The 23,776-nt window shown below is 38.4% G+C and overlaps 1 protein-coding gene across 1 annotated transcript in view; it reads right to left on the bottom strand.

Annotated features, from left to right (window-relative positions):
• Nucleotides 1–741: 741 nt before the first annotated feature.
• Nucleotides 742–23,776, bottom strand: part of SLC44A3 (solute carrier family 44 member 3) — a 64,385-nt gene continuing 41,350 nt past the window's right edge. The window contains exons 11-16 of the mRNA XM_060773960.2: nt 19,267–19,423; nt 15,822–15,905; nt 7,164–7,301; nt 5,269–5,505; nt 3,266–3,364; nt 742–1,703 (exon numbers count right to left, since the gene is read on the bottom strand). Of these exons, the coding sequence (XP_060629943.2) occupies nt 1,692–1,703; nt 3,266–3,364; nt 5,269–5,505; nt 7,164–7,301; nt 15,822–15,905; nt 19,267–19,423 (727 nt within the window). The 3' untranslated portion in view covers nt 742–1,691. The remainder of the gene's footprint in view (nt 1,704–3,265; nt 3,365–5,268; nt 5,506–7,163; nt 7,302–15,821; nt 15,906–19,266; nt 19,424–23,776) is intronic.

Raw genomic sequence — 23,776 nt, 5'->3', positions numbered from 1 at the left:
AAAACATCAAACATCCGGGTGTCCCCTGGGCAATGTCCTTGCAGATGGCCAATTCTCTCACACCAGAAGTAACTTGCAGTTTCTCAAGTTGCTCCTGATACACACACACACACAAACCCCTCAACATTTGAGCACTGGGTAAACGCTGCTAAATCCACAGTTTCAAGTAAAAGGTGGACACACACTGATAAGACATACCCAACAATTTCCTTATTTTTGTCAACAGGGTGTGTGTGTGTGTGTGATTATGTGCCTTCAAGTTGTTTGTCAATTTATGGAAACCACATGCATTTTATAGGGGTTTCTTTGGCAAGGAATACATGAATTGGTTTTTCCCCTTCCTTCCTATGAGATAGATGCTACAGCCCCAGTCCTTCATTGGTAGTCCCCTATCCCAGTTGACTCTGCTTAGTTTCCAAGATCAGATGGGATCTGGTGCCTTTAGGGTATTTAAATCCTGAAGGGAGAAGACCTGCTAACAGAGTCTTATCTCTTTCACCTCAAAAAAACATGGCCAGTTCAAAATTAAGATTCCACTGTGAGAGGAGGAAACCCCTTTCAATCATTGAATTTCAGGAATAGATTTGGCACCACAGTACAAACTATCATCTTGTAAAACTTGCCCTCCAAAGCTAAGGGAATTAATCTTTTCCTTTCCTGCACTGGCAAAGAATTCATAGTTGCTTGATTCCATAAGTTATTCAATAAGCATAAGCACCTTTAGTTTGACTTTTTTACTAACCCGTATATCCATGATTATCCAGGCTACTGATATGAAATAAGGTTCCATTGTATGTACATTTGTTGTTTATTCGTTCAGTTGCTTCCGACTCTTCTTGACCTCATGGACCAGCCCACGCCAGAGCTCCCTGTCGGCTGTCACCACCCCCAGCTCCTTCAAGGTCAATCCAGTCACTTCAAGGATACCATCCATCCATCTTGCCCTTGGTCGGCCCCTCTTCCTTTTTCCTTCCATTTCCCCCAGCATCCATGATCTTCTCTAAACTTCCCTGTCTTCTCATGATGTGGCCAACATACTTCATCTTTGCCTCTAATATCCTTCCCTCCAGTGAGCAGCTGGGCATTATTTCCTGGAGTATGGACTGGTTGGATCTTCTTGCAGTCCAAAGCACTCTCAGAATTTTCCTCCAACACCTATGTCTATTTTCCTTCGCTCAGCCTTCCTTATGGTCCAGCTCGCAAATTCATAGGTTACCTCGGGGAATACCATTGCTTTAACTATGCGGATCTTCCTTGTCAGTGTGATGTTTCTACTCTTCACTATTTTATCAAGATTGTCATTGCTCTCCTCCCAAGAAGAAACTGTCTTCTGATTTCCTGGCTGGAGTCTGCGGTAATCTTTGCACCTAGAGATACAAAGTCTGTCACGGCCTCCACGTTTTCTCCCTCTATTTGCCATGTATGTACATTTTAATTGCTTATACCGTTTTCGTTATTCTGAAAGAGGCCTTATACCAAAAAGACAGAAGATTTTATTATTGATCCACTTTTATAAAACAACCTTAAAAACTATTTTCAGTAAAAATATGTGCTAAAGATTTTTAAAAGAGAAGACATGAGATCCAATTGTCTTCTAGTGCAAAAAGTACACAGTAGCTGAGGCAATTTCTTCAAAGCATTCATAACCTTCACTTTATTGTGTCTTGCTGTGCAATGGTGTTCAAATCATCTCAACTTCGGTTCTAGAAGTAGGGAAAAAAACAATGTGTAAAATTAGTTGTAATGGAAACACAAGTTCTGCAGAATAACGCAGTGTATGAAAAGATTTTAAAATGCATGTGATATAGAAATAACACTTTTGTGCATTCTGTTAGTGTAATCAGATTTTACCTCTTCTTCTTTGGTAAAAATGCACAGAAATCCACATAATGAATAAACCAAGCACGGCTGCCCATAAACTATGATGCACTTAAAACCACACATTCCAGACTGCTAGACCAGCTTATTACTTCAATACCTCAGAAAGATCTGAAAAACCATGCAAGGAAGGCCCTAGGGCTGCCAGAGTTTGCAACATGGACAAAAATCCAGAAATATGACCACTACGTGCAGATTCGATTTTCTGGCACAGACAACTTTGGCAAGGAAATGATAGCTGCTACTGTAAAAATCTCATCGAAAAGCTACTTTGGGAAGCATCCAGATACTTTTCCTCTGCTATGAAACAACCTATGCCTATAGAGGCGCAATCATTTTTTCTTTCTAAGACGACGTTAGTGAAATTATATCTCAGTTGGACTGTACATCTAAAATGCTTATTTTATATTATTCTTTATATTTTTATATTATATTATAAAAGAAGAGAGGGCACAAGGATTACAGTTCTCTATCCAACCATGGTGATTTGACAGCACCGCTTTTGTTGTTGTTGATCTCTAACAGATGGTAATATTGGATGGAAAGAAAACTGAAAAGTTTTGTCAAATGTGCTTTTATGAAAAGAGTGTGAGAGCTCTGAAAAACGGCATCCTTCCATGTCCTCTCAACTGTTGGAAACATGAATGTCAGAATGTACCCATGGAAAGTTTGTGGCCTCCTTGAAAAATACCTTTTGTATTAATCAGAAAGAGAAAAGAAAGACAACAACAAAAATCCGTTTCGCACAAATGAATTTTTTTAAACTTCCAGAATCTTGTTTCATGACTAGCTTATATGACAAACATACCAAACTTCAGAACTTAGGGTGATACATCAGGTTAACACATGCGGGGTGTAAACCATAGAAAAAATTCCAGATGGCAATAATTCAGTTTCCTCTAAGAATGTACCCAGTGCTTTTGCCTTAATAGGCTCTCCGTATTAAGATTCAGTATTTATTACACAAGGCAGGCAATCATGGTTCTATGTATTGTCACAAACTTTAGTCATGGTTCTGTAGATGCAATTTCATTGCAGTTCCCAGCATTCTTCACTATTGGCCAGTTGATGGGCCTTGCAGTCCAGCAATGTCTGAAGAGTTCCTGGATTCCAACAAATGCATATCTGAATATCTTATGAAGCAGGCATGGGCAAACTTTGGCCATCCAGGTGTTTTGGATTTCAACTCCCACAATTCCTAACAGCCTCCTGTTTCAGAGTTGAAGCCCAAAACACCTGGATGGCCAAAGTTTGCCCATGCCTGTTATGAAGGGTGCTTAGACAAACTGAAGTCCCATTATTTCTCCAAGTACATACAATGTGCAGTATTTAAATATATACACATGCAAATGGAAATGCATCATATCATTCACATTTTATTTCTTACCATAGGCTGGAGTTCTGTGCCATGCTCATTGTCATGCAATGTTTTTTTATTTCTATGTTTGATCTCCTTTTCAAGCTTGCTGCTCTTGTAAACAAAATCCTGTGAAGAACAATAAGGACGGCGAGTTATTTGATTCTATTTGAATAGCTTCAAATTGGTCCATCTGAGATAAGACTCAACAACTTTAAGAATCGTTTAACTAGATTTGCTTTCTGAGATAAAACAGGAGAAACGTAGTTATGGAAACTATCACCCCTTGATAAAACAATAAAATATTATTTGATAGCTTCACAAAGCATTGATGTGTGTGAATTCTTTTGGCTAAACTTTGAGTCAATACAGCTTTCCATTCAAAGGTTAGCATATTTTCACAATACAGACTGGATCCTACTTAAAAGATACATCTAGACTTTTTTATTAGGGCATGAGGTTTTCAAGATCAAATCAGGGGCTGCTGTGGTTTAGCTATAGATAATGTTTTTAAGGGTTTTAACTGTTTATTTTTGTGTTTTTGAAGGCTTTCATGGCCGGAATCACTGGGTTGCTATATTCTAGGCTGTTCCAGAAGCATTCTCTCCTATGGCAGGCACAGATCTTACAATCTCTGAGGATGCCTGCCATATATGTGGGCAAAATGTCAGGAGAGAGTGCTTCTGGAATATGACGTACAGTCCAGTAAACTCACAGCAACTCACTGTTTATTTTTAATTCTACTTTAATGTTTGTATATTTTAAAGTTTTAATTGTATTGGTTTTATAGCGAGCTGCTTTTAATCTCTTCTTTTAAAGAGAAAAAGTGGAATATAAATAATAATAATCTAAAATATATCTAAAATCTTAGAAAACCGATTAGAAAACTGGATTGCATTTCATGAGATGTAATCTATGGAAATTAGATAAGATCTGACTGTTAGGTTTTCAATATTAGATATGTGTAGGAAGGTCTACTGAATTTCAAATTAAGCATGAGATCAGTTTAAAAATCATTTATAATAATAACAATAACAACAATAACAATAACAACAACAGCAACAACACACTTTATTTATATTCTGCTCTTCTCCCTAGGGGACTCAGAGCAGATTGCAGCAAACATTCAAAGCCTTTACAATCATATACAATGAGACACACAAACAAAGGCAGAGGCTTCGCCTTTCATTTCTCTCGCTCTGGGGAGGTGCTTTTCTCCATTTTCAAGCCAAGGAGCCTGTGCTGTCACCTCTTGGTTGTGTGGCCAGAAAGATTGCTTGGAGCGTCTCTTTGCCTTTTCCTGCCAAAGCAGTACCTATTTATCTACTCACACTTGCATGTTTTCGAACTGCTAGCTTGGCAGGAGCTGGAGCTGACAAATGGGAGCTCACCCCATCTCATGGATTCGAACTGCCTACCTTCAGGTCAGCAGTTCAGCTAACCCTCAGGCCAGCAATTCAGCAGCACAACGGTTTAACTCACTGCACCACCATGGCTCATTGGCAAGAAACTAATGAGGAAAACCCCTTCCTGAACCTTTTGGGGAAAGGGAAATTTGTACCTTGTTATTATTACTGCATTATTACTCCATTGGTTTACACTTTATCAATGAGTGGTAATAACTATGGGAGCTAACAACTTATATTGCATGAATTTTGAAATATGTACCACTATTAGAAGCAAGGAGTCACTCAGCCTAAATCCTTTTGTAAATCCTATCTAGAATAATTTCGATTTACCTATTTGATACTGTTCATGTAGTGACTGAGTCAGTAATTTCTAGACAGGAGTAACCTGTAGGATTCCAGCAACTCAGGTGCATAAAACCTTAACATTAACAAGAAGACAAAATAATACAGTATCCTGATGAGATGGTGAATAAATGAATCTATAAGATATGTATAGAATGATCTGTTCCACATGGGATGAGGTAGGAAAGTGATATGTTATTAGTATTTTGTAGGAAGCATGATGTGGGACTATGTTCTTAATTTATTCAAACCATACCCCATTTGCCCTTTATGGCAACTTACCATCAATTCTTGGTCCATAAAATATGGTTTCTCTGGAGACCCATCATTTGTTTCTATATCAACAGCAAAGCAAAGGAATAGGACATCCACTATTGTTTGAAATACAGATAAGAAGCTGTGGGCCACAAGATAAGCCAAAAAGGTTAGCAGCAGCAATGGGACAACCCAAACATGTAGTTCACGGTGGTAGTTAAATGCCATCAAGCCTCCAAAAACTGTGAAACACACCACTAACACCTGTTTCAAAATAAAAGGAGACACCACATTTAAATAGAAGTTATCGTTGCAGATCTCATTCACCTAAAAAAAAAATGTCTTTAGTTTCTCAAGATAATTGCTTTAAAAAGAAAGCTTGATTTAATGTTTTTGCGTTAGCCATTCTTTGCTCACAACACAAAATACAAGTTTAGCCCATCTTGCATTTTTTTGTTTTTCAGCCTTTGATTGCCCCCCTCTTAATAGTAATAAAATTAGACTACTAACTGCCATCTTTTTAATATTTGGGAATCCCATTGCCTAACATTACATTGCCAAGTTTTAGACTTGGCCTTGCTCTTCTTTCTCCCTGCTGCTGGGTAGTCAGATCCCTCCTTGGCCCAACTTCAAACTTCCAAAATCTTTGAAATACACAATTCAACACAATTCATCATTAAGTAAGAACTGGGTGTGCATTCATATCTTGAGTATGCAATAAACACTTTTGCACATAATTTGCCCATTGCAATCAAAGACAAAATAAGAGTTTGACAAAGTGGACAGGAAAGCTGGGCATTCAAATAAGTCTTGGCGTCACCATAATGCAAAATTTCAAACCATGTTTTGACCTTATGAACTAACCAGCCAACAAAGTATTTCCTTCTTTCCACAACAGTACATCTCAATTTGCCTTGCTTCTTTCAACATGGCTTCTCTTGGGAACATCATTGCAATTGTCTTATCCTTTGTGGTGTTTGAAGGAATACTACTCAAGTTCGTGAGACAGAATAGCTATAGGCCTCCTAAATCTATTGTGGTATATAACACTGACACAATTGGGTATTTTGTGGATGATTGGTGACACAATTCCACATTGTGTTTGGTAGTGTAAATTTCCACTCACATTTTTATCTCGTGGTTGGACTACACCAGTGGAATACAGACTTTGTGCCTCCAAATATGTACCTGCCAGTATGCCTGATTATTTTTCCACTGTGCAATGGGGATGCACATTCCTTCTGCAATCCCAATGAATAAAGTGGTACATTTAAGACACTGGTGAACAGTAAAGGTAAAGTTTTCCCCTTGACATTAAGTCTAGTTGTGTCTGACTCTGGGGATTGGTGCTTAACTCCATTTCTAAGCTGAAGAGCCAGCGTTGTCCATAGATGCCTCCAAGGTCATGTAGCTGGCATGACTGCATGGCATGCTGTTACCTTCCTGCTGGAGAACTACCCATTGATCTGCTCACATTTGCATGTTTTCGAACTGCTAGGTTGGCAGAAGCTGGGGTTAATAACAGGAGTTCATTCCACTCCCCAGATTCAAACCACCAATCCTTTGGTCAGCAAGTTCAGCAGCTCAGTGGTTTAACCCACTGTGCCACCTAGTGAATACTGGCACACTATCTAAGATTCTGGTGCTGCGTGGCTATAATTCTGTTTGTTAATCCCAATTAAAATAGAAGCATTGAATCATTGAATCCACTGGTGAATGGTGAATGAACACACAGGGAAATCTTATTACAAGGCCTTCCTTTAGTTGAGACTAACAAGAAGTTTCAGGCTCCTTTGGAAGTCTGCTTATGCACTATGGCCTATGCATCCATTGCACAATGCCCCATAAAGTATAACCACGTGGATAACAGAAGGTACACTAAAAAGAGACCAGACAGAATGTTAAATAAACAAAATATTTACCTTTCCTAGAAAGATTATAAAGTCACTGAAGCAGTTGATTGCTGTGGTGTCAGCTGGATTTTTTGATAAAATGAGGAAAGCATCTTTTGCTGAGGTACAGAAGTTTGTCCCATTTATAGCTGTTGCTGTGTATGCATTCTGTAATGTAAATTGTTAAAAAAATGGGAAGAACAACAATGTAAGATGAAGAGGTAGAAATCCTAATCCAAAATGTATCTTGGCCCAAGGTATTTTGAAACATTTTTCAACAAATGTTTGTATTTCATTGTTCTATTTTAAAAAGAAGAATGGAATCCATTTGGTTACATGGCTACACAGCGCTTCCCAGCCTGCCATCCCACATCTTCAGTTACTGAGCAGCATCTGCTGTGATTGACAGGGATCTGTTCTCTGTTAATTGGAAAGCAGCTGCCTGGCCGTTTGCCTTCTCCTTCAGGGATCTGCAGTGCAACTGGCAGAGGCAGAATCTCTGGCACAGTTCCCTTTCATGCTAGATAGAGATCACTGTTTGGGGGTGGAGGGTGGGTCGAGAATATGTCAGCTGCTTATCACTTTCATAGTCCTTTACTTTGTTGTTGTTGTTCATTTATTCAGTCGTTTCCGAGTCTTTGTGACCTCATGGACCAGCCCTCGCCAGAGCCCTCTGTCAGCCGTCACCACCCCCAGCTCCTTCAAGGTCAATCCAGTCACTTCAAGGATGCCATCCATCCATCTTGCCCTTGGTCAGAGTTCTTTACTTATATACTCTTAAATCAGGGAATATGTAGGCAAGGTGAATACAGACACAAATGAGTAATTCTAATGGCTTGTCCAAACACCAAAATAACCGAGTGGTAATTTGGATTATTCAGCCCTTGAGCTGCCCTAGAGTCATCCTGTTAACACCATACCTTATTGTAATTTGCCGTATTGGAACTGCATTGCTGTCCACATCCGAAATTTGAATGAGCAGATTACTTGCAGATATGCGAGTGGAGGATAAATCTTCCCTCACTTTGCTTAGGCCTGTGTGATATATCTACCTTGTAGATGGCTAGGCTGGAGCCTGCCTGACTGTGGCTGGCCTCCTGGTTGATAAGCAGAGCAGGAGGAGGAGTCAGGCTGACTCCTGATTGGATGGAGCAATCAGGGGAGGAGTCAGGATAGAGAGGGAAAATAAGCTGACAGTTTAGAGAAAAGAGGAGAAGGGTTTTAGCGAGGAAGACAGAAGGTGGGATTTTAGAAAGTGGAAGTTACTGCAGGGGCTGACAGAAGTGAGAGAACTTTTAGGGAATCGCTAAGGTTTTGGAATAAGGGGAAGGCAGGAAGCCAGAGCTTTACTGAGTTAGAAGAACTAGTAAAGGAGGGCTGTGCCTTAGTGAGCCTTGTAAAGGTTTCACAGATACCTTATTGCCATTTTTGTCTTGGGTCTGTACCCCAGGGAATACTGTGTCTAATAGTAGAACAGTGGTTTAAAGAGATTCTCAGATATAAAAGTTATTATGTCAGAGTGAAGTGTTTGATTCCAGCAACCAAAGTTTTATGATTACTTCAAGATACTGTACCACTCATTACATCGAGTAGTTGTTCATTTTAATACAAAATAAACTTGTTTCATCGTTAATTAGAGTGGACCTCAATCCTTTCGCCTCTTTTAGAATTAATTCTCTCATCATAGTTATAATATACTCAAGCCAAATTTACCTCGTATACATTCACACCCTGTTTGGTTCCTCAGGCCATATTACTGAGGTGGTGGCGGCCTCTACTATCAAGATCAGTAGGTCAATCACTTAGACCAACGTAGGGTCAGCCTTTTTGGTGATTTTTATCCTATTGGGGGTAAAGGTGTGTTGGTAGTTTGACCGCCCTGCCCAGGGTTGACCCTTTAAGTTCCTTTATAGCCTGTTTTTTGGAAAATGGAAATCTCCAGAACCTTTTGGAGATTTTATGATACTTGGAATGGGATGACCTGTTAGAGTCATAACCTTATGGGGAAATGGCATTCACCAGACATACAGCAGAGTTTCAGAAGGATTCCTTTCAGTTGCCCAAAGACATATACTCCCACTTAAAATATATTTGCCTTTAAATCATGCTCTCAAGAGACAAAAATAAACCTAAAAGTAACCTAGTTGGTTTACTCACAAACTTTATGTATCCAGCATACAGGTACTTTGCATATGAATCCAGCTACAGATAGGATTTGAAATAAGGTAACACAGGGCATCTTTCTCATAGTCAATAGCCTATAGTCCAAAACATCTCTCTGTTCTGAGAGTCTAAAGGAATCTCTGTCTAGTCTGTAAGCATACAGTTCCTACTGGAGTCTAAAGCATACTGTTCCTGTAGTAATATGCCCTTTCACAGCTAAAGGAGCCATACTTTTTTTTTATCAAGATCAAGGCAGCTACAAGGTGAACATGACTTTTTATCAGTGTAGACAGGCTCTAGGTTACACATTCATAAGTGCGTGCCCAAGGGAATTCTAGCCTCGATATCTTACACAGGCCTTAAGGATAATTTTTAAGACATCTTATCTCCTCCAATGTTGTTCTTTCCCCTGTGGTAACCATGTGGGCAAATACAAAATTGAGACAGTTTAAAATTCCAAAGATCAGCACCCTACAGCCTTGGTCTGAGTTACTGAGTTGGAAAAACAAAGCGTACATGCAAAAAGGATGTGTAAAATGCACACAGCTGCTTTTCAGTTTGGCTTTTCTTACAGAAAGAGAAAATTACACCATTCTTGAACTACAGTATTGTAAAGGCATTTCATATTGACATGTTAGTAAATCTAGCAACATGCAAACACTTTTTTGCAAAACAAATCTGGAACTTTCCAATATTTTTATTTATTTACAGTATTTATATACCACTTTTCTCATCCCTGGGGGATTACCATACATTCTGCTTTAGGTTTTTTTGTGACTAAAAAAGTCTTTAGTATCTATTGAATAACAGTTACATTCCTAATTTTACTCTCTACCTATAAATAGCAGGATTTTGGAATCTGTATAAAAATAAAGTATACTACTCTCCATAATACATATCCAAACAAAACCTAAGAATGCAAACAGGAACACAGGATTTGGAGAGAAGATGGTAGATACTTGCTTTGTGCCCATGCTGTCATATACAGGGGTTCAGGTGGATCTGGTGACTTTTCTTTGTTTGCTATCAATGTCATAGTAATTGAATAAATCTGACAAAGCATGATGTAGCTTATGAAATCTCATTCCACAATGCAGCTGATAATCTTTAAAGTGCTGCAGAACTGCTTGGCACAGTTCAGGTAATGAGGGGTTCATGCCTTTTCAGTGAGAAATAATTAACTTAGCAGCAGCAAAGGTGTTAAGAAGATTAACATGGAAAAAATGTACAATTCTAGTAGTGCATATTAAACAGAACAGAGGCAGAACAAAAGCAGAGCATTCAAACCAAGGTGGATTTAATATTCCATGAATTACATACACTGCTTTTGTTCTAAGTCTAGAAAATTAACAGCCAATTTAGAACAGAGCCAGACAACTTGAAATATCCACAGGTTTGTCTGATTTTGAAGATGTGAAGACAGGAAAACACTGGAAGATGTAGTAAGGCACCTGTGAAGGAGGTGGGACCAAGAGCAGGGCTTCCCCAGACAATCTCAGCCTCCATGATGGATCACAGAGGGAGATCCGTTTGGACAGATAAGCTGGGCCAGAACTGTTTAGGGCTTTATACGCTAAGATAGCACTTTGAATTGTGCTTGGTAGCAGACTGGCAGCTAGTGGAGCTGGTGTAACAGGGGAGTTGTGTGCTCCCTGTATGCTGCTCCAGTGAGCAGTCTGGCTACCACCCATTAGACCACTTGAAGCTTCCGAACAGTCTTCAAAGGCAACCTCACATAGAGCATGTTGCAGTAGTCTATTCAGGATGTAGCATGTAGATCACTGTCTTTACAATCACAGTGAAAACAACTAAACAGCAAACAAGCAAACAAAAATATATAAATGCAAACCTCCAGTCACTATATCAGGTTGCAGATTATGTGGTCAGGAACCTAAAAGGGAAATTTCCCTATGTAAACTTTCTTTAAAAGGTGTTTCCGATTCTAAAAAAACACACACTGCTAATCAAGGTTGCCAAGATTTAATCTGAATAAGAGTTACATCCCAGCTGTAGATTTGGTTTCATTTTCTTCTAGACAATGACTCAATTGTTCCATCAATATAAAAAAGTCCAAGTAAAAAGAAAGAAATTCAGATAAACACACCCATATCTATTGACACACAGTGTGAAACTGCATGTGCAGTTCTTTTACATGTGTTTTTATATGTGTCCCACTATTCTGGGTGGAATTCAAATATTACTTTCCAAAACACAGCCAATAGTTTAAGGCAAAAAAATCTTGAGAGGTAAAAGAAAAAATAAACAGAAAAAAACTTACAACCTGAATTTTATTGGAAACTGCCTGCCTGTAGCGTGCTTGCTTCAGAATTTAATCCTTACTTAATCCTCACATTGTCGAAGTCTCTAGATCAAGGCAACTATATTTCCAAAGGCTGCACCAACAAGCAAGCCGTTATAATATACAGTGTATATACTAAGTCCTCTCTATGGCATTTGCATTACTTTGCTATCTCTCATTTTGAAGTTCAGCCCCTACATTTTGATGCCTGGGAACCAAAGATGTATTTATCACAGATAAATGAAGAATGGGCCTGTTTACATTTCCAAATAGCACTGTCGGCAAATAAAGTTCCTTTAAAAAAAATCCATTTGGAGTTCACAACACAGAATGTAAATCAAAGGTCTTGGAAAAAGTGACCTGCTGTTTGCTTCATGAGAAAAGCCCCATGGCACAAATCCAGGCCCTAAAATTCCCTGCTTGTGAAGGATAATTGCTACTTTGTGTAATAGCTGGATTCAGCCTTCCATCCTAGACTCTATTAAAAATCAGTTCACTGAAAGGAGGAGTGTTATAGCAACAGAATCTTCTTTCAGAAGAAGACAAAAACAGGCCAGTCAGATACTGCAATCAGCTTCTTTGACCTGCCTGAACTGTACTTCCAGTCTGACAGGTCTCAATCAATGTCGCATACAGAAACCCAAATATCTAATTAGACCGCAAAATGAAAGGCGGAGGAGATGGAAGCCAAGGCAGGTAGTAAAAAGGGAAAAAACCCAGAGCTGGGTGAGTCAACTCTTCAGACATGACAGTCACCCATCCAACTGATATATGAGTAGAGCCAAGGCTCTCCCAGCTCTAGACAGAAGGTTCAATTAGCCCTGGCTCTTGTAAGGACGGGCACTCATAGGTATAATGCCACCCATTATGCAGAGTGTTTCAAAATGATAGACCCAAAGCAGTATATTTCTTGATGGCAACATGTTATAATTACACAAAAAGTTACAAAAGATTTAATGAGTTTTACGAACCATTTTTGAGCCAGAAACAAATGGAAAAAAATAACTCAACAAAAAGGAGATTATCTCATCAGGTCTTATCCTGTGAATGCTGGAGACTCTGGGCTGTTTGTGAACTGAGAGAGGCATCTAGTGGTAATCATTTTAAATTCTATGCCTCCTACTTTCAAGAGGTAAGAGTTTCTTTCATTCATGGGTGAGTTTGTGGTTGCAGAGATATAGTGACTTTAAATTGGATCCATCTTTTTGAAACACCTTATATTCAGAAAGCACCATCAAATGGATCAAAAGTAGGTTGTATGAATATATGTGTGTAACCTTTACCCAGTCATCAGTTCCTGGCTGAGACTGCACAAAGGAGTTTGTCTGCTATACTAAAGTATCTCAGCTCAAGAGGGGGACACTATATACTCAAGCTATTAGATGCCAAGCCAGTTGCACAACTCCCTTTTTCTGACTTTTCTGAGTGTACAATCCAAATTCTTAAGATCGGCTCTCCAGGTGCCAAGTTGTGTCTCCAATGCCACCCTACATCTGGAAATGGGCTTTCTGAGATTTGAGATTATACTGAACTATTTGCTTAGACCAGTGGTTCTCAACCCGTAAGTCCCCAGATGTTTTAGCATTCAACTCTCAGAAATCCTAACAGCTGGTAAACTGGCTGGGATTTTTGGGAGTTGTAGGTCACAACTCCTGGGGACACACAGGTTGAGAACCACTGGCTTAGGCTATCCCTCTCTTCCCTTGACCTTGCACCACTTACTATGTTGGATGACTTTCAGTCCAGATGGGAAAAGGCAACAGAAGTCAAAATTTCATCCCTGGGCTTCTCTCCAGGACTGCTAACCAATATGGGTTACAACCAAGCCAAATCTTTGATTAAACAACAAATAACAGATACTGAGCACCAATCAGACTTAGCCAGCACCCCATCCTTTATCATCAATGGAGTCAACAGGTTTTGTACCTGTCCTATGAATTATCTAACCATGCTAGAGGTTTCCAGCCATTGGAGGGCCTTCACTCTGGCACATTGCCATGCCCTCCCATCTGCCATATTGGAAGGCCGTTACTGGAAGATCCTATATTCTGAGAGACTGTGTCCCTGTGACTCAGGACACATAGAGACAACGGAACATGTGCTTCTTTAGTGCCTGTTCTATAGAGATATACGATCCTGTCTCATTACGTCATGGCTAAATAAACACCCAGGACGCTCTGGACAATTTTACATCTCCCTGCTGCTTTCAGACCCTAACTCAGCTATAACTTACAATGTTGCAAAGTTCTGCACGGCAGCGATTAAAATCCAGTGGTCGATGACTAATAGCACAAGCTAATACAAACCAGGAATTTATACTAGCAGAAAATTGGGACTACAGTCTTTTAATCATACGTAGTATGGATGTTGCTCCCTCCTCTGTTAGACTAGACTTCCCTTCTCTGTGCCACATGAGCACCCCAATTCCCTCCTTTTAGATTCTCTTCCCTTTCATTCCATGAATAGTGTTGGATTTTAACATAATCCTGTATATGGCTTTTGGCTTAGGTTCTTAAGTTAATTATCTTAATGTCCTAACAATGATACACTTATTTGAAAGTTTTAAATCTCTTAAACCTTAACTCTAATATGCTTATATGGGACGATGCCCCTCTTCTCTCGAATTGGTCATTGACCGTAATAAAGTGAGCTCAAACTAGCAAACTGGAGATGAATAACCCTTTATAAGAAATATGGGCACATACATAAATTGTAATAAAATGGGTTCACAACATACCTCATGAAAATATTTCATTCATTTTTTAAAAAAATATATGATTTAGTGCTTATTTCACAAAGACTCAGAGGTTTCTTATTACGTTCATGTGACATATTGCAGTCGACACACAAACAAGTTGTGACACAGTTTGGAAAGCTCTGAGTTAGTGTTGTAAGCCATACTTGCAACATCATAAATACTGAACAGAATGCCAGTCTAGTTGCCATTAGAAATCATCAAACTGGGGTTGCTCAAGATAGCATTCCCTTAAGACTATACAATTATGATCTATGGTTGCACTTTAATTGCGATGGTATCATCCTATTGAATCTGGAGATTTGCATTTTGCAGAGCGGCATTTAGAGTTCTCAGCCAGAGAACCCCTCTGGTCTCTCATCAAACTCTAAGTCCCAGGGCCCTATAGAATTTTGTCAATCCAGTAGAATCAAATTGGTTGGGCACTGTTTCTTTAGAGAAAATAAAAACAAGAATAAAAATATTTATAACAACGAAATTTCAAAAAAGAACCTGTATGAGGAAATGTATCCAGAACTAATCTGTAACTAACATAGTTTACGACAGGATTGGGGAGGGTATAGACATTTGCCTCTCTTCATTGCCTGTGAAATTACTTTTGGGAAATTTTTCATTTCAAATAAACAATCACAGTGGAATGTGCCTTCTCTGAGATGCAAAGAACTCAGTAATTTTCCTTGACTTTTCCTCTACTTTTCTGTGCTCTGTTAATATATTATGTGCACAGCCATAGGTACTGCTCTTGCTAACACGTGGCTAGTTTGCTCCCACATGATTGCATTTGCCACTGTATAAGAGCCCTGCCAATGTCCTCCACCAACATCATACTGCCCATCACCCAAGTGAAGGCTTTCACACGAGGACAATTTCATCCTAGATTTTATGTTTTTCCTCCATCAGACAGCAAGCTAAGTATTGGACTGCTCTTATGGCTAAGATGCTTTGTTCAAGGGGAGGCTGAAGATGTTATCTAGGGTAGACAGCTGGATCTGCATCAGGTTGCTTCTCCCTCTTGCTTTTTTCAGGTCCAATTAACTTAAATAGGATAGGCCAAATAAATTAGCTTTTATTTAACCCAACTTTCTGTGTCTGGTGGCATTATTTCATGGTTTGTCGTCAATCAGCTTTACTGTGAAGTCAGTTGGAATGAAAAAGGCACTTTCACTTTGAAAATGGCAATCTTTCCTCTCTTCAGAATCACAATTCAGATATTTTGGAATTACTGTTGAACTGCTGTGTGTACAATGCACAATGACAATAATGTTATTCTATTCAAGTCATCTTGGACTTATGGAGATCCTAAAATAAACCTATCACAGGATTTTCTTAGCAAGATTTGTTCAGAGGGTTTTGGAATCATTACCCATATACATATTTTCTGCTAAAAGTTTTCTTGATAATGAATTTCATTTTCATCCCAAGATTTTTCAATCTAAAATTTCTATACCAGAATTCACTTGATATAATATACCTGGTTTAAGTATCTTAGGCCTCTTTCTAGGCACCAGAAACAGCAAAAACAGCATTTGAACATGCACCTTGCACATGCATTTTCCTGGGAAAGAAAAAGGAATAATAAATTGTCAGTGCAAAAAATATGTACATTTACAAAGTTCTTATTTTATACGAACATGGTGTGGTGTCATGCCACACTTCACACTTCCCACAAGAAGACAGTCCCCTTAACAGAAGTACTTGAGAACTTCCTTTGGACACCTGAACCTCTGAATCCACAAAAAGCATTCAGCACATTGAATAGTAGAAAATAGTATCTAAAGAGATTTTGGAGAACCCTAGAGACTAATTGTTACAACAAATTGGTAGCTTAAGCTACCAACTTTTCTCTCTCAGCAGTATCTAAGATGTCTTTGAATTCTGTCTGCATGTATAAAATACTATTTTAAAGTATTTGTTAGGCCAGACTATAACAACATGACTGCGTCACGATTTTCCATTATTACATGGTCCAGATTTTCAGAGAACTATGTGGTCAGATTTTCTCTGTCATGGATCCAGAAATAAAGTCACCCAGCAGTAGATTCTAAAAGTGCTGCTTAGTGTGATTTGGAAATATTTCCCAATCAAAATTTTTCATTATGCCTTTGTCTTTTTTATTGATTCCCCCTTCTTTTGGTAGTCCTGCACCATTTTTCTTCCTTTTTCTCCTTTCTTTAACTTTGAGAAACCAATACACACAAACCTAGCCAACAAATGAACTATTATTGAAGACATGCACTGATCACATTTGCCTACAGATCTGAAGGTAATGGAGAGTCAGGAAATACACGATCAGTTACCGCTTACTGGCAACTGAGTGGCAACCAAAAATAGAGCATATAATATAGGGTTAGCCCTAGGCCAGTTTAATATAAGCAGTCATGCTGACCACACAACCAGGAGGTGTCTACAGACATAGGCTCCTTGGCTTGAAAACGGAGAAAGAGCACCTCCCCCAGAGCCAGAGTTGAACACCACCTCCAGAGCCGGAAACGAAAGGAGAAGCTTTTGCCTTTGTCTGTGTATTTGTGTCTCATTGTAATAAGTCATTGAATGTTTGCCTGTGTGTGCTTATATATATTATCTGCTCCGAATCCCCTCAGGGAGAAGGACAGAATATAAATAAAGTGTTATCGTTGTTGCTGTTTTTGTTGTTGTTGTTGTTGTTGTTATTATTATTATTATTATTATTATTATTATTATTATATGCAGTAATTATGGTGCAGCGAGGAATAATGCTATTTGGACATTATTGCAGCCCAAAAAGTTCAGAGTTCAGCATTTTAGTACTTCTGCCTTGTCAGTGCAAAAAATATGTAGTAAAATGCCATGCTTTCTTCACTCTTCAGAACTGGAATTTTGCTTAAGAGGAAGTTATTTCAAAATATGAAGATTGGTTATTGAGCACAAACTTTTATGAAATAAGAAAATTATAATACTTAGTACACTCAGACACTTTTTCCCATGAAATATTATCTCAGAGTGGCTACATTTCTATATAAGGAGATTCTGCCCAATGTAAATGTGCTGTTAAAAAAAACATGGCACACCTTTAGCAGAAGCTTTCACTCTCGCATTTGATTAATCAGAACAATTTGTGTTGTTTTAATTCAGAATTCTAGTTAATCTGTATTTTTCGGCTTTACTGAGTGTTCAAGGGCTGCATTTTATGTCTATTTTGGTGTTTGTATTGTATTTTTAAAACACATTAAATTAGTTACATATGTGTAAAGATTTAAAAATAGCTGAAATAAATTCTTCATTATTTATTAATTCTTCAAAACCATCCCATCTGCAATGTAAGATCTCCAGAACTTTTAGTGAAACAACACTGGACATTTCCAGATGTTTGTGCATCATCCCAACTGCCCCAGGTGGACAATGAATTATTTATGCTACAGATTTTCTGACATTTTTTTCTTATGAAAAACCATTATTTCTGATGAACTGTTATACATTATTATACAATGCAAAATGTCCCACTGCACAAAGGGACTTTTATTGCAAAATGAAACATATTGCATATTAGGATAGGTTCTTCATTGGAACACTTTGTGGACTGACACACTGCTACAGCCACTTGTGCGATGGTCCCAATGGCATAGTTGCACCTCTGCTCTCCTTCTGGGAAGATAAATGCTGCACAACTGTGCAATTCAACTTGGTTGTTATTGCATTTTCAACATATGGCGAACCTATCACAGGGACTTCATGCTAAAACTTCTTTAGAGGGAGGTTCTTTGTTATTCCCTGAGACCAAGGCTGTATCCAAAGTCACCCAATGGATTTCCATGGCTAAGCAGTGATTCAAACACAGGTCCCCAGAGTTATAGTCCAGGGCTCAGAGCACTCCACCACACTGACTTTCAAGTTTATGAATTTAACTTTATGTGATCATAAGCCAATTTCTAATAGCATAATTTCCCAAAAGGATATCAGCCAATCATACTTAAAATTAGGAAATGAGGGTTAAAATACCCCCCCACACACACACCAAAAAAATCCAGTGCTTTTTCTTGTTTGTGTGACTGGGTTTTACCTAAACAAGATATTGACCAGATTTAGTTGCCTATTTGCTTGTGATAGTCTTGTCCTGGCAAATTATTCATAAGCTTTACTGTATGCAAAATATGGCTATATACTGTCTACTGACAGGCCAAGTATGCATATAATGTTTTAGTATTTCCAGTAGTTGTTATCTTCAATTTTTAAAACTTTAAAATTGGTAAATCAAGCCATACAATTCATCATTCTGGGCACAAGGTTACAGGAAAGGTATAACAAATGCGTGTACAATGACTCCACTTTTTATATTAGGCTTTGCATGCATATATGCTTTCTGGAATGGCTTCCAAACATCACAACATTCAAAAGCATGCAATCTGGAATATTTCAACCCACCACATGAAAATGAATGAACACTACCGAACAATCTGCAAATGTCTTCCTGCATTTCCAGCTATACTGTGTCTCCTTTTCAAAGCTAAATCCAATCCAATTTTAATTTCAAGGTTCTGGCTTTATCTATGTATGCCTAAATAACTTATTCCATGTGGTTAGACCACAATGTTAAGAAAACAAAGCCATCTCTTTGTGATATTGACAATCACGTTTCAGCAGGATGGATGTGCATTTACTTACAATAGTAACTCCAGGACTTTTTTGAAACCTTTGATAAAACATATCTGCTTGAGATTGCTGTGAAAGGTTTAGTACTGAGCAATCAGGTATTGGAGATTCCCCCCCCCCCCCCATGTTGTTTCAATTTTTAAAAAATATGACCATAGATCATTACCTGCAGTGAGACTTTGGGATAGAGAAAGACTCTATCAATATAAATAAATACATAAAAACTACATTCTCACACCTTGTTTTGAGGCCTTGGTATGCTTTGGGAGGGGGGGGGGGAACCAGCCTACCTTTTCTTTGAGGATGTTATAAATAGACAAGAGAATGATCCTTGGGACTCTCACTATTGTAATTAAAAGGGACCCTTTCACAATGGTTCCCAGGTGATAACAAAAAAGAATGGATATGGAAGACAGGAGCGGATGACGTGGAAGTTTACTCTTATTTCTAGAATGAAAACAAACAAACAAACAAACATGTAAAACTGCAGAAAATAAAATACAAGCACGGTGTAGGCATTAGGACTTACAGCTCATACTCTGGAAATGCTTGTGTTGACTAACATCTCTTGATTGAATCAATCCAACTCAAAGAATACATTTATTGAATCAATCCAATTCAAAGAATAATTTCACATAATTATCATTACATACATCCAATGGTTACATTCAAGAATATCCATCTGCTTATGGAAGGAGCTGTGCCAGCTGAAGATACAATTAAGTAGCAATACATTCTAAATTACTATGAAACAGCACCAAACTGTTCCATTAATAGGGGAATCCTCTTACGTATATGATGGGGCAACCTTCTCATGCTTTTTTGTACATATTCTGGAGATTGTTCTCCCAAAAGGTGGGTTTCTCTTCCACTCACATGATTCTACGAGTTTACCACAGCCCTGGACAGGTTAAGATAATATCCATTCATCCTGATCTAGCTATTTCTACAAGAGTATAGCCAACTGCTTTTGAGTATCTAGACCTGGTCTTTTCAGTGAAAAGAATGGATAAAACTCCATGCCCTTTAGGGCCACATATGGTTACAGATGTAGGAAAAAGATGATCCATCGTCCAGGAGAAAGCAGCAATAACACTTGAAATAGCACAGCAGGTTAAACTGCTAAACTGCAGAAAATCCTGCTGATTGAATGGTTGGTGGTTCAAGCCCAAATTAGGGTGAACACTTGCCGTCAGCCCCAGCTCCCTGCCCACCTAGCACATCGAAAACAGAAATGTGAGTAGATAAATAAGTACTGCTTTAAGCAGGGAGATAATAAAAGACACCCATTCAATTGGGAGGATGTCTAAGGATGACAAAGCTTCTCAGCATGGAAGAAGGAGTGACAGCACGCACGCGCACACGCACACACACCATGGCTGGAGTCGAGCACAGCCTCCAGATGCTGGAAATGGAAAATATGGGGAAAGCCTTTATCTCTGTTTATGTATTGTCTGTACTTGTTAATTGTATAATGGCATTGAATGTTTGTTATATATGTGTTCTGTAATTCACTCTGAGTCCCCTCGGGGAGATAGAGTGGAATATAAATAAAGTATATTATTATTATTATTACTATTACTATTACTACTACTACTACTACTACTACTACTACTATATACACATGTACATATCTAAAAAATTTAGTCCAAAATGCACCCAAAAATTGGGTTGACTTATTCATGGGACCATGTGAGTACTGTACCTTAACATGTATTAAAAACGACTTATTCCATTCCCTGAGTAAAATGGTAAAAAAAAGTAAGAGCTTAGCACATCCCAAGAAAACAAAAGAGAAGCAGCAGCTCAAACTACTTCCTCTGCCATGCCACTACTTCTGGCCTTTTTGAATGTCTGAGCAGAATAAATGGTGGTAGCATCCAGGAGTGGATGGGCCCTGGAAGTAGCCTTGGTGCTTTCCTCTCTGTGTGGAATAGCCTTTGATTTATCATATCAAAATCCATAATTTTGGCCCCAAACCTGCCTTTGACTTACACATGAGGTTGACATACATGAGTATATATGGTAATTATTTTCATTGTTTCATAATGCTAATCTAATTTATTCCTGTTCGCTGTCATGTTTAAATTTGTAAAAAGCTGAAACTATAAATTTCTGAGACTTAAAATGAGGTCCCCATTAATTTAAATGCAGAACTTGCCACATAAATGAATATAATACAATATCACATGTTAAAATGCTCACTCTTTAGAAGTAACCTTTAAGCTGTTCTCTGCCATAACCTTCACAAATGGGTTCAGTGTGCAAGAAGACAAAGGCAGAAAGGTGAAGGAAGAAACTGAAGTTCTGTTTCTATATTTTTATGAAATCCTAACCTATGCAGGAATTTAAATATACACAACCACGCTGGCAAAGGTACCACAGTAATACAATCCCTACAGCCTTTCCCTAGTTATAGCTACATTACAGCTATAAGGCTATCTTTATGTATGCATACACCACATTATTTTTACTAGGAAATACCAGGAAAATGGTATGCATATATTTAAGTTCTCCAGGCCAGGGGAACAGTTCAGGGGTAAGTGCTGGATTTCTATGTAAAACAAGAATGTTGACATACTTTGTGAGAAATATCATACTTCTGTGTCTGAAAGAGATTCCTCCTTTTGTCTGAATTTTATTTAATGAAAATGTCTTTTCATAAACTCAGCATACAAATCCTTTGTCCTGCTAGGTAAATATATGGCTACAAAATATTTAAATGAAAATAGTAACCGAATATATAACCTATAAAAGACCAAGTTTATTCCTTCATATTAAACATGATTTTTTTTAACTGAAAACAAGAAACCAGATTGCACTTTTGCAATTCGATTAATTGTTGGATTCGCTAAGTACATTATTAACTAAGACAAACTGGAGATTTTCAATTGTATTTCTAACTAACTGTGGAAACAGGAAATGGTGGTTAAAGATACTGAAACAAACAATTTCCCCAAGATGTTACCATAAGAATCATCATCCTCAAATTGCAGCTCTCCAGGTGTTTTGGACATTATCTCCCAGAATTCCTAGACACTGAACAAGCTGGATGGGGTTTCTGCATGTTGGAAACTCATACAGTTGGAGGGTTGCAGTTTGAGAATGCCTGCCATAGAGCCATCCTGGAGGAGTGAGAAAATCCATAGAAATGTATCCTCTCCAGCAATTTGCCTGGTCCTCCAACACAATTTATGGTAACTTCTGGAGGAAGTATAGCATGGACTTTCCTGGATGAGTTTAAAAAGTCCTAGCAGGGATATATTTTTTCAGATGTAGGCAGGTAAAAGTATGGATAATGTTCCCATGGCTATGATAGTCATATTTGTATTGGATATCTACTATGGTTAAAATGATTTGGGAAAAATCATTAATGGGTTAATCAGTTAACAAAGCCTTTGATAAAGAAATTCCTTTATTGCAATTTTAGCAGAACATTTCCAGTGAAGAATATCATTCTACTTGGCTTTCAGCAGGCAATATAGCCAGCAGCTTCCTCCATTTGGGTGCACAAACAGCAAAACATGGAGACAAGTTAAGAATGCCTAACTAGATCTCCTTCCCACCTGTTATATTGAAAAAGATCAGTACATTTGCCACTAAAATGAAAATAATATGGAAAGTGGAGGCAGGTACTAGAAATAATGATCTCTGAAAACATTTTAATAAGCTTCCAAGTTGTTTCTAGAAAACTCAAAACGGTTTTGTTCACTAGGGCTATCTGATCTGATTATTTCAGTTAACTTGGTCATACGTACTATTAGTTTTGAATAAAAGGTTTTCTAAAATAAATAAAAGGTTTGCTAAAATGCTGAATGTCTTGCCTAAGTAAACTCTACAATATTCACAAGGTCACCATAAGTCAACAGACATATTGAAAATGCAAGCACACAATGTAAACCAGTTTTAGATCCACCTTTAAAGTAAAGGTAAGGGTTTTCCCTGGACATTAAGTCTAGTCAAGTCTGACTCCAGGGGGTGGTGCTCATCTTCATTTCTAAGCCAAAGAGCTGGCGTTGTCTGTAGATACCTCCTAGGTCATGAGACTGGGATGACTGCATGGACTGCCGTTACCGTCCTCCTGTAGTGGTACCTATTGATCTACTCACATTTGTATGCTTTTTAATTGCTAAGTTGACATAAGCTGGGGCTAACAGCAGAAGCTCACCCTGCTCCCCAGATTCAAACCACCAACCTTTCAGTCACCAAGTTCAGCAGCTCAGTAGTTTATCCTGCTGTACCATCGTGGCCACATCTTTACCTCTAGCCAACAGTAATAACCACGATATGTACTATGGGGCTGTTGCTAGTAACTCTTACTCAGGGGCAATATCCCAACCTGTAATATGGTTGTATGATGGTGACTATCAAATAATCCCAGGTGCTGTAGGTGACAATTCATAAGCAGGAACTGACAAACAATTTCTGAGAATTTCTTAAAACCCTATGAACAAATTCCTGACATGAGACTTGAAGGAACTCACACACACACAAATCATATGAAAGAATTTATGAGGCCACCATAAACTGACAGTAGACTTGAAGGTATGTGTGCACACACACATGCATATACAAGAAAACCCTATGAAAGAATTCATGGAGACAACAGACAACGTCACAATCACTTGACAATCTTATAATGTGATAAACACCTTTTTTTGGACTGAAATGCCTAGAATCCCCCAGCTAACATCACCAAAAGTAAGATAGGTTCTGGTGATGTTGGGGGATTCTGCCTTTCAGTTTATGTTATTGCTGATATAGGATTTTGACTCTTACTCACCAACTTGCTCTGCCACT

Source organism: Anolis sagrei, chromosome 4 (assembly GCF_037176765.1).
Source record: "Anolis sagrei isolate rAnoSag1 chromosome 4, rAnoSag1.mat, whole genome shotgun sequence".
NCBI lineage: Eukaryota > Metazoa > Chordata > Lepidosauria > Squamata > Dactyloidae > Anolis > Anolis sagrei.
The sequence above is the reverse complement of the archived record's forward strand: the minus strand, read 5'-3'. Positions and strand labels throughout refer to the sequence as shown.